General features: G+C 43.9%; 1 protein-coding gene across 1 annotated transcript in view; it reads left to right on the top strand.

Moving 5' to 3' along the window:
• The window catches only part of CLMP (CXADR like cell adhesion molecule), a 135,411-nt gene that overhangs the window by 102,784 nt on the left and 16,829 nt on the right, over window positions 1–15,798 (top strand). Inside the window, exons 3-5 of the mRNA XM_003734128.7 lie at window positions 12,045–12,246; window positions 13,253–13,420; window positions 13,878–14,000. Coding sequence (XP_003734176.1) covers window positions 12,045–12,246; window positions 13,253–13,420; window positions 13,878–14,000 — 493 coding nt within the window. The remainder of the gene's footprint in view (window positions 1–12,044; window positions 12,247–13,252; window positions 13,421–13,877; window positions 14,001–15,798) is intronic.

Here is a 15,798-nt window from a genome sequence, read left to right as displayed (position 1 = left end):
TAGTGATAGGCCAGGTACAAATCTGTTTAGCACATATTATTTAATTTAATTTAATATGTGCCAGTTGCAGTAACTTGTGCCTGTAGTCCCAGCTACTCGGGAGGCTGAAGTGGGAGGATCTCTTGAGGCCAGGAGTTCCAGATGGCCTGAGCAACATAGTGAGAACCCCCATCTCTAAAACAATTTTTAAAATGTGTTAATGTAATACTCATGACCAGGATTAATGGCCCATTTTACAAATAAGGAGCTGAGGTATGCCCATATGTGCATACACACACAAACATAGTGAACAAATTGCCTTAGTTCACCTAATTTGCATTTTCAAATTAGGCACCCTGGGCTGCACCAGGCCCAGTGGAGTCCGGAGGTCCACTTGAGCTCAGGAATTCAAGACCAGCCTGGGCAACATGGTGAAACCCTGTCTCTACTAAAATATAAAAATGAGCTGGCCATGGTGGCTCAGGCCTATCATCTTAGCCACTTATGAGGCTAAGGTGGGAGAATGGCTGGAGCATGGGAAGTCAAGGCTGCAGTTAGCAGAGATGGTACCACTGCACTCCAGCTCAGGTGACTGAGGGAGACAAGTCTCAAAACAAATGAACAAAAAACAAATTAGGCGCCCTGACCTCAATGCCTGGTCTGTGAACCACTAGCTGTATTACCTTCATAAATAATTTGAAAGTGTAATATGTGCTATGTAGGCTTCTCTGAGAAAACACCAAATGGTGGGAAAATCCTGATCTAAAACATCAAGAGATATCTGCATCCATCTCCATTCAAAGCAGTTTAACGATGGCTCTGCAGGTGATGGCACAGCAAAATGACTACCAGAAAGTTGAGCTGCTCCATCTCTTCTATACAAGTCCTAACAAATTGTCCCAGGTCCACTAGGAATGCCATAATATAAACAGCTGCAAACCACTGAAATTTCTATTTTGAATTTTTTTCTTTGTTTGCAAAAGGATTAAACTGATGTTCATTTTTCTCCCATCATACCCTAATTAACTGCTTAGTCTCAGCACTACATTTCTTTTTTTTTTTTTTTTTTTTTGAGACAGAGTTTCGCTGTTGTTACCCAGACTGGAGTGCAATGGCACGATCTCGGCTCACTGCAACCTCCGCCTTCTGGATTCAAGCAATTCTCCTGCCTCAGCTGGGACTACAGGCGGGCACCACCATGCCCAGCTAATTTTTGTATTTTTAGTAGGGACGGAGTTTCACCTTGTTGACCAGGATGGTCTCGATCTCTTGACCTCGTGATCCACCCGCCTCGGACTCCCAAAGTGCTGGGATTATAGGCGTGACCCACCGCGCCTGGCCCATTTCTTAAAATTAAAAACAAAATAGGCCAGGTGCCATGGCTCACACCTATAATTCTAGCACTTTAGGAGGCCAAGGTGGGTGGATCACTTGAGGTCAAGAGTTTGAAACCAGCCTGGTCAACATGGTGAAACCCTGTCTCTACTAAAAATACAAAAAAATTAGCCAGGTGTGGTGGTGGGTGCCTGTAGTCCCAGTTACTTGGGAGACTGAGGCAGGAAAATTGCTTGAACCTGCGAGAGGGAGGTCATAGTGAGCTGAGATCACGCCACTGCACTCCAGTCTGGATGACAGAGTCTCAAAAAAAAAGACTATCTTGCAATTGTATAATTTCTCCTTTCCAAAGATGTCAGATGCTTACCTATATGTAATCCCTTCTTTCTTCATTAAATACTGAGACAGTCTCAGCCTGGGCAATACAGTGTGATCCGTCTCTTAAAAATGTGTCTTCGTTCGTGTGTGTGTGTCTTTGTGTGTGTTGTATAGACAGGATTTTTGGGAAAGTGAGGAAAATCAGATGTAGTCAGATCTACTTGAATGTACTAATAAGCACTGTGGTAGAGGTATGCCTCAAACACCAAAGCCTGAAGCAGGAAGTCACCATTCTAACTGGGGAGCCAAGAAGGCTACATACAGAAAGTGGTCCTTGAGCTTGATCTTGAGACCTTTGTATAGGTGGTGTTGAGGCAAAAATAGAAGAGAAAAAGGCATTTCAGAAGGAAAAGAACTCCATCATTGAAGCTGAGATCTATCAGAAGACAGTATTCAGAATCAAGAAACATCAGGTTTGGGGACAATGAGATGCAGAGATGTGAGGTTAGAGGTCAAAGATGAGGTATGCTCCAGACTGCACTGCATAGTGTAACATTCAGAAGGTCAGGCCTTCAGCAGTGTGCAACGGTGATGGGAAACAGATTTTCAGCCAGGGAAATTTTGCTATACAAATGTGTGGAATTGTGGCAGGCCATTTCTCCCTAATAGCCAAACAGACAGGACTGTGTGACAGTCACAGACAGGCCTGCATAGCTCCAGTAACAGACAAATTTCCACAGTGCTGCCTTAACACAGAGCAAATAATTAATCAAACCTAGGGAAATTGGTGCCCAGACATCAAAGCTAGAGATGAAACGTAGGGTCAGTAGGAGCCTTGCCTAGGCTTCTCCCTATCCTGGAGCAAGTCAAAATAATGGAGACAGTCTCACATTCCTGATGCCAGGACCCTTCTTGAGTCGACGAAATCTGAGACAAGTCAAGGTAACAGAGGCAGCTGTTTGAATAGATTTATCGGAAAGTCTAAGGCAGCTCTTTGGACCAAGCTGTAAATGAGATAAGACAGAAATAATCCTTCAGCTGGGATGGTGGTTCATGCCTGTAATTCCAACACTTTGGGAGGCTGAAGTGGGCAGATCGCTTAAGGTCGGGGGTTCGAGACCAGCCTGACTAACATGGCAAAACCCTATCTCTACTAAAAATACAAAAATTAGTTGGGTGTGGTGGTATGTGCCTATAGTCCCAGCTACTCCGGAGGCTGAGGCAGGAGAATTTCTTGAACCCAGGAGGCAAAGGTTGCAGTGAGCCGAGATCATGCCACTGCACTCCTGGATGACAGAATGAGACTCTGTCTCAAGAAAAGAAGAAAGAGAGAGACGATGGAAGGGAGGGAGGGAGGGAGGGAAGGAGGGAAGAAAGGGAGGAAAGAATCACTCCAGTACCACAGTAGACAGGCCTTGAAGGTACTGGGACCCTCACAGCTTAATTAGACTTAGCAAGCATTTTTCTTTTTGGCCTCTGACCTTCCAGTTGAAACAAAATTAGTTACTTATAGACTTAGGCAAATGCTATACTGCACATAAGCACATAATCCCAACCTATATAAGCACTAAGAAAATTGTAACACTTTTGAGTTGGTCTGGTGGAATTATCTCTGACCTTCTCCCTGTATCCAGTTACAACAATAAATTCCCTTCTTTCCTAGTTTATCTCCTTCTTGTTATTCAGCCTTGAGAAAATGCAACCAGACCCAGCTCTTTCCAGGAACAGAATATTCTGTATCCTTTGGGTACTGAGCCGAACAAATTTTAAAACCTTACAGCCAGGCATAGTGGCTCACGCCTGTAATCCAAGCATTGGATTACAGGTGATAAGCCCGCCTTGGCCTTCAAAGTGCTTGGATTACAGGCGTGAGCCACCACACCCGGCCAGCTCAGGTTCTTATGCCTGAGCCTCCCGAGTAGCTGGGATTACAGACACACACCATCACGACCTGCTAATTTTTGTATTTTCAGTAGAGACAGGGTTTATCCATTTTGGCCAGCCTGGTCTTGAACTCCTAACCTCAGGTGATCTGCCCATAAAGTGCTGGGATTAAAGGGTTGAGCCACCATACCCAGCCTTTTTGTTTTTTGTCTTTTTCTTTTTTTGAGACGAGTCTTGCTCTTTCACCCAGGTGGGAGTACAGTGGTGCAATCTCAGCTCACAGCAACCTCCACTTGCCGAGTTCAAGTGATTCTCCTGAATCAGCCTCCTGAGTAGCTGGGATTACAGGCATGTGCCACCACACCAGACTAATTTTTTCTATTTTTAGTAAAGACAGAGTTTCTCCATGTTGGTCAGGCTGGTTTCAAACTCTTGACCTCAGGTGATCCACCCACCTCGGCCTCCCAAAGTGCTGAGATTACAGGCTTGAACCACTGTTCCCGGCCTTAAAAAGTGTATTTCTTAATGTGAGTCTGTTCAAACAGTTTGAAAGTGCTTGCTGTACTGTTGTTCTAGTAGTCCAAAGCAGCCCGGTTCTATTCTGGACCACAAGCTACTAAGATTCTCCAAATTCAAATATACCTTTCAAGACAAAGGCATCTCCAGATGCTAGCCCAAATGCTAAAATAAACAAGTGGTTAGGCGCTATGGCTCACGCCTGTATTCCCAACACTTTAGGAAGCTGAGGCAGGTGGATCACCAGAGGTCAGGAGTTCGAGACCAGCCTAACCAACATGGTGAAAACCCGTCTCTACTAAAAATACAAAATCAGCAGGCGTGGCAGTGCATGCCTGTAATTCCAGCTACTTGGGAATCTGAGGCAGGAGAATCACTTGAACCCGGGAGGCGGACATTGCAATGGGTGGAGATTACGCCACTGCACTCCAGCCTGGGCAACAAGAGTAAAACTCCATCTCAAAAATAAATAAACAAGAAAGAAATTCCAAAGCCCTCAGGCCAAAAAGGTCACCCACCTCCCAAAGTCCACAAACCCCAAAACATCCTAAGCACTTTACTGTCTTCTAGGTTTTGCCTCTTTCAATTCTCCTAGAAAGCACAAACTGACTTCATTGTAGGTGATTATGCATCTGGGGAAATTTGGAGAAATAAGAAACAGAAACATTAACTGAGCACCTATGAAGTGTTCCAAGCTTACCTGCCTTATCTCCAGGTGTCAGCCCCTTACTTTCAGTCTTTGAGTGCAGACAAACTCTAGAGCTTCCCGTGTTTTCCTGTTTCTAATGCAATTCCTTCTTTTCCAAATCTTCCAGCAGTTTTGCATTACTAAGGTAGCTCTTCCACCTGCCAAGAAATCTACCCTTCCTATGGAGTGTAACAGGATGTGGGGCCAACAACACCCCACACGTATTTATTTATTTCACTTTTTTGTTTTTATTTTTTGAGACGAAGTCTTTCTGTTGCCCAGGCTGGAGTGAAGTGGCATAATCTCCACTCACTGCAACCTCCGCCTCCCGGGTTCAATCGATTCTCCTGCCTCAGCCTCCTCAGTTGCTGGGTTTTTAGGTGCACACCATCACACCCTGTCTTCTTTTCCTTTTTCTTTTTTTTTCCGAAATGGAGTTTCGCTCTTGTTGCCCAGGCTGGAGTACAATGGCATGATCGGCTCACCGCAACCTCCACCTCCCAAATTTAAGCAATTCTCCTGCCTGAGAATTACAATTATGGGCCCCCACGCCCAACTAATTTTTGTATTTTTAGTAGAGACAAAGTGTCTCCATGTTGGTGAGGTTGGTCTTGAACTCCTGACCTCAGATGATCTGCCTGCCTCCCAAAGTGCTGGGATTACAGGTATGAGGCACTTCGACCAGCTACCTGTCTAATTTTTGTATTTTTTAGTAGAGATGGGGTTTCGCCATGTTGGCCAGGCTGGTCTCGAACTCCTGACCTCAAGTGATCCACCAACCTGGGCCTCCCAAAGTGCTAGGATTACAGGCATGAGCCACTGCGCCCAGTCATATATTTTTTTTTTTTTAAAGACAGGGTTTCGCCATGTTGGTCAGGCTGGTCTTGAACTCCCAGCCTCAGGTGATCCGCCCGCCTTGGCCTCCAAAGTGCTTGGATTATATGCATGAGCCACCACGCCCGGCCACATTTTTCCCCCCCTCCTCAGGCCCATACTGATTGATACATTTTTTAAAATTTTGTTTTACTTTATTGTTTGAGAGAGGGTCTCACTCTATCACCCAGGCTGGAGTGCAGTGGCACAGTCTTGGCCCAGTATAGCCTCAACCTCCTAGGCTCAAGCAAACCACCAACCTCGGTCTCCCAAAGTACCCCTTCTGGCCCCCACAAGCATTTAAAACAAACAAGTACCACATCCAGGAGAAGGGCTGTGATCCTAGCTCTTCCCCGTTTATATCTAAAGCAGAGAGCTTTCCCTTGATTGCTAGGAACCCCATGGAATTATCTGCAAAATAATATGTGCATTTTTTTCTGTGTCAGAGTTCATAGGTCTTAACTGACTGAGAGGAAAAAACAAGGTGTGACTAAGCAATTACTTAGAAGTGGTGCCGGTAGGGGCCAGGCGAGGTGACTCACACCTGTAATTTCAACAGTTTGGGAGGCCGAGATGGATGGATCACCTGACGTGAGGAGTTTGAGACCAGTCTGGCCAACATGGTGAAAGCCCATCTCTACTAAAGATACAAAAATCAGCCAGGCATGGTGGCACATGCCTGTAGTCCCAGCAACTCAGGAGGCGGAGGTTCCAGTGAGCAAAGATCGTGCCACTGCATTCCAGCCTGGGTGAGATTCCCTCTCAAAAAAAAAAATCATAGAAACGTCTCCCTGGCCCTAAAAACTCCTCCCTGGAATGCACAGCCCCCAGTGGAAATGTACAGTTATTAATTAGTGATGTTTACCATGATTACAACAGGTGCCAGAAGAACTATCCCCATGCTAGCAAGATTACACTGCAGCTGCCCTAGTTTCAATTTAAGGTATGTGTACTTACCTCCTAGAGGCACTCAACAAATATTTATTGAATAAAAGAATGGTCTGAAACCTAAGTATTTTATTGGAAACTCCCCACCTTAACCTTTTTTTTCTATTATTTGAGACTGGATCTCTCTCTGTTGCTCAAGCTGGAGTGCAGTGCAGTGGTACAATCTCACTGCAACCTCACCTCCCATGCTCAAGCAATCCTTCCAACATCAGCCTCTTGAGAAGTTGAGACTACAGGCACCTACCATCATTCCAGGCTAACTTTTGTATTTTTTTACACCAGGGTTTTGCCATGTTGCCAAGGCTGGTCTCAAACTCCTGAGCTCAAGCAATCTGCACATCTCAGCCTCCAAAAGTCCTGGATTATAGGTGTGAGCCACTGCACCCCACCTTAATCTTGTTTTATTATTATTATTATTTTTTTTTTTTTTTTTGAGACGGAGTTTCGCTGTTGTTACCCCGACTGGAGTGCAATGGCATGATCTTGGCTCACCGCAACCTCTGCCTTCTGGGTTCAAGCAATTCTCCTGCCTTAGCCTCCCGAGTAGCTGGGACTACAGGCGTGCACCACCATGCCCAGCTAATTTTTTATTTTTAGTAGAGACGGGGTTTCACCTTGTTGACCAGGATGGTCTCGATCACTTGACCTCGTGATCCACCCGCCTCAGCCTCCCAAAGTGCTGGGATTATAGGCGTAAACCACCGCGCCCGGCCTATTATTATTTTTTTAATCTTGTTTTAAACTGTAACTGCACTATGCTCACTTTTTTAGTGCAAGGAGTTAATAATTTGTTGCAAGGAGTTAATAATTTAGTGCAAGGAGTTAATAAAATACTAAGAAGAGTATCCAGCAAAAAGTACGTGCCATGCACATTTGTTAAATAAAGACAAAAATCTTGACTGAATGCATTGCATTGTGTTGATGGATTTTTATTTATTTATTTTTTTTTTTAAAGATAGTCTTGCTCTGTTACCCAGGCTGGAGCACGGTAGCAGGATCTCAGCTCGGTGCAACCTCTGTCTCTCGGGTTCAAGCAATTCTCCCTCCCTCATCCTCCCGAATAGCTAGGATTACAGGTGTCTGCTACCACGCCTGACTAATTTTTGTATTTTCTAGTAGAGAGGGGGTTTTGCAATGTTGGCCAGGCTGGTCTTGAACTCTGGACCTCAGTTGATCCACCCGCCTCAGCCTCCCAAAGTGCTGGGGTTACAGGCTTGAGCCACCTTGCCCAGCTGCATTATTTTCAATAGAAGCTGAATGTCATGGAGAGGGGAGGGAGGAAAGCTGCATGCTATGGGGAAGGGAGCAAGGATAGGGATTTACCTTCAGAAATCCTGGGCTTCAGTGTGAGCTCTGAAATTCATCTTGGGCAAGGGTCCTCACTTTTTAGAGTCGAAAAGGTTTAGAGTTCAAGTTTTCTGAAAATGAATTAGGGTCTCATTTTTCTCATATATTAATTTCCATGGAAATAGAAATTTACTTATGGATGGCTGATGGAGATGCCCATGTATCTGATCCACAGCAAGGCAAATCAATCTTGTTCATAAAGATGTGAATGAATTTTGTCCTAAGGAGAATGTAAATCTCTTTCAGTCCTAGTTTTCATTTAAACTGGTTATAACAACTTACTGGTTCTATCATTAAGTGAAATAAAATACTTGACATTTATTTTCTATCTATATGAGAGTCACAGTTTTGCCTTTTCTTTAAAAAAGTTATCCTACCAGCCTGGGCAACAGAAGGGGACCCCATATCTATTAAAAATAAAAAAATTAGCCAGGCATGGTGGCTCACACCTGTAATCCCAGCACTTTGGGAGGCCAAAGAGGGTGGATCACAAGGTCAGGAGGTCGAGACCATCCTGGCCAATATGGTGAAACCCCGTCTCTACTAAAAATACAAAAAATTAGCTGGGCATGGTGGCGCATGCCTGTAATTCCAGCTACTGAGGAGGCTAAGGCAGGAGAATTGCCTGAACCCAGGAGGCAGAGGTTGCGGTGAGCCGAGATTGCGCCATTGCACTCCAGCCTGGGTAACAAGAGCGAAACTCCGTCTCAAAATAAATAAATAAAAACTAAAACAAAAAAATTGGCCAGGTCTGTGATTCCAGTACTTTAGGAAGCCAAGGCCGGCAGATCACAAGGTCAGAAGTTTGAGAACAGCCTGGCCAACATAGTAAAATCCCATCTCTACTAAAAATACAAAAATTAGACAAGTGTGGGGGTACATACCTGTAATCCCAGGTACTTGGAGGCCGAGGCGGGAGAATCACTTGAACCAGGTAAACGGAGGCTGCAGTGAGCCAAGACCACACCATTGCACACTCCAGCCTGGGTGACAAAGTGAGATTTCATCGGCCAGGTGCAGTGGCTCACGTCTGTAATCCCAGTACTCTTGGAGGCCGAGGCAGGCAGATCAGGAGGTCAAGAGATTAAGACCATCCTGGCCAACATGGTGAAACCCCCATCTCTACTAAAAAAACAAAAAACTAGCTGGGCATGGTGGCAGACGCCTGTAGTCCCAGCTACTCAGGAAGCCAAGGCAGGAAAACTGCTTAAACCCGGGAGGCAGCGGTGGCAGTTAGCCGAGATCGCGCCACTGCATTCCAGCCTGGTGACAGAGCGAGACTCTGGCTCCAAAAAGAAAAAAAGAAAGTGAGACTCCATCACACAAAAAAAAGTGGGGGGGGGGGTTTCTCAGTAGGAAAATGCAGTGAGCCATGGCACAGGAGCACAAGTAAAGCATAGCTCATATTAAAGAAAGTGAAATAATGTAGTCTTATTTCACCAGGTATGTGAAGTGGACTAAATAAGGAATGAGATTGAGAAGATAACGTAGAGGCTATTTTGAGGACCCCAGGCTGTCTGGTCATCATTCAGAGGTGGTGGGGAGCCATTAAAGGTTTTTGAGCTGGAAAAGAGCTCATGCGAATTTTACATTAAAATTAACTTGGGGCCAGGCATGGTGGGTCACGCCTATAGTCCCAGCTATGTGGAAGGCTGTGGCGGGAGAATCCTTTGAGCCCAGGAGGTTGAGGCTACAGTGAGCTATGATGGTGCCACAGCACTGCAGCCTAGGCAACAGATTGAAACCTTGCCTCTACAAAAAAAAAAAAATTACCTGACAGCAGTTGCAGTACGTAGAATACATTAAAGAGAACAATAACATACAGCTGGGCAGCTGGAAATATAAAACTGGAGCTCAAAAATGTGCTAGGAATAGAAATATGGGATGGACACAGTGGCTCAAGCCCGTAATCCCAACACTTTGACCGATCACTTGAAGTCAGGAGTTACGACCAGTCTGCGCAACCTGGTGAAACCCCATCCCTACTAAAAATACAAAAATTAGCCGGATGTAGTGGTGCAGGACTGTAATCCCAGTTACTCAAGGGGCTGAAGCCAGAGAATCCCTTGAATCCAGGAGGTGAGGGTTGAAGTGAGCCAAGATCATGCCACTAAACTCCAGCCATGGAGACAGAGTGAGAATGTTTCAAAAAAAGAAGTGGTTGGTAGAGTTTAGTGTTTGAAATGAAAGGGTAATATTGAATGAAAATGTTTTAAGTATATTATTTAATATCACAGTAGAGTATTTTATATCCTCTTCCCTGTTACTCTCCCATTTCCTCCCCTAAGACCTCCAAGACCAGTGTAGAAAGTATCCTTCCTGCCTATTTTCAAAGCAATAGGCATGGTACTGACACAAGCTAACATTTGCTGAATAAAAAGAATATGCAAAGAAGAAAATGTATTTTTCTCAGAAAGGTGTTAAAAGTGAATGATTATATTGAAGGGTTTTGATAAATGAAAAGAGCTGATGGACATTTCATTGGATGGCTTTGAACCTTCTCAGGAAAGGATCTGAGGAGCTTTAGAGCATCACGTGATTGAGGGCAGGGTTGAGGGCTTAAGTAGAGGGAAACAATTTGGAACAGCTGCAGCTGAAATGTGCCTGGGAGATGCCCATATGCTTGCATGCCTTTTTTAGTGCCCTTCTGTGTATCTGAAATGCTCCCTCCAGGCCTTTTCTCCTTGCCTCTCAAAGCCTAGCTCAAATGCCACCAACTTTTCTGGTACACTTCCTTGATATTATTTCAAATAAATCATTTTTTTTTCTGTTTATATGTCTTTCCTGTTAATATCACTGGATTATAAATTACTTGAAGCAAGGAAGAGGTTTGCCAGGTGCTGTGGCTCACACCTGTAATCCCAGAAGTTTGGGACCAGACTGGCCAACATGGCGAAACCCTGTCTCTACTAAAAATACAAAAAATTAGCCAGGTGTGGTGTACAGGTGCCTGTAATCCCAACTACTCAGAGGCTGAGGCAGGAGAACAGCTTGAACCAGGCAAGTGGAGGTTGCAGAGAACCAAGATCACACCATTGCACTCCAGCCTAGGTGACAGAGCAAGACTCTGTCTCAAGGAAAAAAAAGAGTATGCAGGAGAAAGATGAGTCTCCTCCCCATCTTTATCTTCCATTCTCTCTATTCTCCTTGGAGTCAACTACTGATAACCATTTATTGTGTGCCCTTTCACAATCAATCTACAAACCAAAAGTATCTGAAACCGGTCTCAATCAATTTAGACAGTGTATTTTGCCAAGGTTAAGGATGTATTGTGACACAGCCTCAGGAGACCCTGAGGGCATGTCCCCAAGGTGGTCAGGGCACAGTTTAGTTTTCTACATTTCAAGGAGATATGAGACATCAATCAATATATTGGCTTGGTCTAGAAAGGTGGGAAAACCTGAATCAGGGAGGGGCTTCTAGGTCTTAGGTAGATAAGATATAAATGGTTGCATTCTTTCGAGATTCTAATTAGGCTTTCACTGGATACCCAATTTAGAGGAATAAATCATGTATGCCTTAGTCCAGCTTAGTGAAATAGGCAAAGGAAGAAATCAGATATGCATTTATCTCACGAGTGCAGAGGGGTAACTTTGAGTTCTGTCTGTCCTTTATTCACAAGCAATTTCCTTGTGGGCAAATTATGAGGGACGACTGTAGCTTTTCTATCTTTGTAGCTATCTTATTCAAGAATAGAATGAAAGGCAGGTTTGCCGGACCCAGTTCCAAGCTTGACTTTCTCTTTGGCTTAGTGATCTGGGGGTCCTGAGGTTTATTTTCCTCTCGCGAGTCTATTCTTAATATATGTGTAGTTCTACACTTGGACATTTTCCTCCTTTTCTTGACTTAGCTATGTGACCTTTAGTATGTAACTCAAAATTCCTTACCTATAAGATGGACTGATTCTGCCCATTTAATAATTAATACTTTATAACTAAATCCTACACAAAATAAATTGTTACTATTTTTGGAAGGAGAAACAAGGCCTAGGCAAAATGTACTGTACTTTTTATTCAGAACAGAGGTCTCTTGGACTCTTAGCCCCAGGCTTGACCACTTTGTGCTACTGGGAGTACTCCCTTTCCTCTTCTTGACACCATCAGGAAAGGCAGGCTGAGAGTTACACTGCTTGACTCTGCCTCGGTCTATCCCACAGGTGATCACTTACTCCAGTCATCACGTCTACAATAACTTGACTGAGGAACAGAAAGGCCGAGTAGCCTTTGCTTCCAATTTCCTGGCAGGAGACGCCTCCTTGCAGATTGAACCTCTGAAGCCCAGTGATGAGGGTCGGTACACTTGCAAGGTTAAGAATTCAGGGCGCTACGTGTGGAGCCATGTCATCTTAAAAGTCTTAGGTAAGATAGGATGCCAAGGTGAATGTCTACAGCTTATTTCTGAGGTATCTACGAGTGATAGCCATATGCATCATGGTAACACAAAACTTCACATTCAGTACTTTGGATTATACATTCAGAGGTCACCTTATCCAGTTCCCTGGGAAGAAAGTAGTATCTTGGCCAGGCACAGTGGCTCACATCTGTAATCCCAGCACTTTGGGAGGCCAAGGCAGGCAGATCATGAGGTCAGGAGTTCAAGACCAGCCTGATCAACATGGTCTCTACTAAAAATACAAAGATTAGCCAGGCATGATCAGGAGTTCGAGACCAGCCTGACCAACCCCGTCTCTACTAAAAACACAAAAATTAGCAGGGCATGGTGGTGCGCACCTGTAATCCCAGCAACTCAGGAGGCTGAAGCAGGAGAATCGCTTGAACCTGGGAGGTGGAGGTTGCAGCCTAGGTGACAGAGCGAGGCTCTATCTCAAAAAAGAAAAAAAAAAAAATCTGTATTCTGTATTCAAGCCATAATAAAAAATGAAAATATGAGCAATTTTCCATAGTTGTCCATTACAAAATGTAAATGTTCTCTAATATTTAAGTGGGATCTTTATATTTAAATCTCTCAGATTTCAAATTCAATTGTTTTTTGACAGCAAGAGCTAAGCTCTTTGCTTCCAAATTAATACACGTTTCAGTATCAGTAAAACCATGCTCAACTTTGCTAAAATGTCCAATAATAGTGTGTCTTCTTTGAGAAGTAATGAGGGAGTTTCTGAGGCAGCCCCCAAAAATTACAACAGCATGACTGGTAGCAGCTGGAACTGGGGGTATGTGTGCTTAGGGTATGGAGGTGGATGTTTTCCTGGGGGTAATGTAAAGCAAGACTACGTTAATCCCCACTCAAAAGATGACCAAAACGGATGGCTGGAGAAACACCTCAATAGGACATAGTTTTTCTATTGAATCTGGTGTTTGGGGATCTTTGAATCATTACGCTTTTGCTTGTTGTTGTTGTTGCCAGTGAGACCATCCAAGCCCAAGTGTGAGATGGAAGGAGAGCTGACAGAAGGAAGTGACCTGACTTTGCAGTGTGAGTCATCCTCTGGCACAGAGCCCATTGTGTATTACTGGCAGCGAATCCGGGAGAAGGAGGGAGAGGACGAACGTCTGCCTCCCAAATCTAGGATTGGTAAGTCATCTTCTCACCAATCCACGGAGCCAAGATAGTGCTCTATCCACAAGTTCTAAATCGGCTTTGTCAGCAACTCACTATGTGACCTGAAATACCCTGCTGAACCTACTGAACTTCCATTTTTAAAATCCATTAACTAGGACAGAAAATCCATCTTTTCTTTCCTCAAATGACATGTAAAAGTCGTAAGAGATTAGAAAAAATGTATTACATAAATCCACTGTTATCTAAATATGTTTAGTATCCCTTAAATGTTCAGAATCTTTTGCAACTTTGGAGGATGTGCTACAACTTAAAAGAATGTTTACCTTTCCTCTCATGTTCCCAAAGGGTACATTTTCCATCATTTCATCCTTATCAAATAGTATGAGAATCTCGAGTCAGTGATACAATCAACAATAAATATACATACCATCACTAAAGGAATTTACAGTCATTCTTTCTGCTTGTGCAGACTACAACAACCCTGGGCGAGTTCTGCTGCAGAATCTTACCATGTCCTCCTCCGGACTCTACCAGTGCACAGCAGGCAATGAAGCTGGGAAGGAGAGCTGTGTGGTACGAGTAACTGTACAGTGTAAGCATCCAAAGGAGTTTTTGTTTCATTTTTTTGTTTTTGCATTCTGGATCAATGTAAGACATTCTAATCATGAGTAAGAGTAAGATTAAGGTCAAAATCTTTACTTCTAAAAGGATATGGCTATCACCAAAATAAATTTAGTTTCAAGGACCACTCAACAACTGACTGGCTGGGCACAGTGGCTCATGCCTATAATCTCAGCACTTTTAGGAGGCCAAGGTGGGCTGATCACTTGATGTCAGGAGTTTAAGACCAGCCTGGCCAACGTGGTGAAACCCTGTTTCTACTAAAATACAAAAATAACCCAGGTGTGGTGGTGGGTGCCTGTAATCTCAGCTACTCAGGAGGCTGAGCCAGAAGAATCGACTGAACCTGGGAGGTTGCAGTGAGCTGAGATTGCACCACTGCACTCCAGCCTGGGCAACAGAGCAAGACTATCTCTAAAAAAAAAAAAAAAAAAAAAACTGACTCTGTATTTACAAATGTGTGAATTAGCCAGCCCCCCTAAAGATATTTACTATATCCAGGAGAGTACTGAATAAACACCATTCCCAAAAACAAAAACAAACAAAACCACCAAGCTAGTTATATGCCACCTACCATTCTAGGCAAGTAGATGAGATTTCTCCCCTCCAGAGTGTTTGTGGCTACATATGCGCTTGTGCATGTGCACACACACGTGTTATAATCAAGAATTAGATAGATTTGCTTCAAGTACAGATGAGCAATAAGTAGCAGGTGACTAAGAGCATTAGCTGTGGAGTCAGATAACTGCCTGGATTGCAATCACAGCTACCTCTAACTCTGTACTGCCTGAGGCATGTTTCCCAATCTATAAAGAGTAATAGTTAATTGTCTCAGAGTTTTTCCTTTTTCTTTTTTTTTTTTTTTGGAGACAGGGTCTTGTTCTGTCACCTAGGCTGGAGTGCAGTGGCGCAATCTTGGCTCACGGCAGCCTCTGCCTCCCAGCTCCAAGCGATTCTCCTGTGTCAGCCTCCCAAGTAGCTGGGATTACAGGCACATGCTACCACACCTGGCTAATTTCTGTATTTTTGCAGAGAAAGGGTTTCACCATGTTGGCCAGGATCGTCTCGAACTCCTGAACTTAGGCAATCTGTCCTCTGCCTCCCAGAGTGCTGGGATTAAAGGCTTGAGCAATGGCACCTGGCCTCTTCGTTTTTCTGAAAAGTTGGTAAATGAACACATTTACTTACAACTGCCTAGGAACAGTGTGTGTTCAATAACATTAGCTATTTTTATTTCTCCTCAATTTACTAACTTTAGAATTTTGAACCAAATCCTACATCTGCCAGCCATGCTTGAAGTGTTAATATTTATTTGGTGCAATAAATAGTATACCAGGCTTATAATCTAGAGATTGAGTCATGAAAAAAAATAGGATAAACCAAGTTAAAAGACAAAAGGAGGCTGGATCCAGATGTTCATCTTTCATAGATGTTCATTTGTTAAATTGTCTCTGATTTCTTAAACGCTCTTTGAACCACTTTTAACATTTTCCTAGCCCCCTTATTTTTACTTATTCTTGAGACAGAGTCTTACTCTGTCACCCAGGCTGGAGTGCAATGGCATAATCTCAGCTCACTGCAACCTCTGCCTCCCAGGTTCAAGCAATTCTCCTGCCTCCGCCTCCTGAATAGCTGGGATTACAAGTATGCACCACTACGCCTAGCTAATTTTTGTATTTTTAGTAGAGACGGAGTTTCACCTGTTGACCAGGCTGGTCTTGAACACCTGACCTAAGGTGATCCACCTACCTCGGCTTCCCAAGGTGCTG

This window comes from Callithrix jacchus, chromosome 10, assembly GCF_049354715.1.
Source record: "Callithrix jacchus isolate 240 chromosome 10, calJac240_pri, whole genome shotgun sequence".
Lineage (NCBI taxonomy): Eukaryota > Metazoa > Chordata > Mammalia > Primates > Cebidae > Callithrix > Callithrix jacchus.
This window is presented reverse-complemented; position numbering and strand designations above follow the sequence as displayed.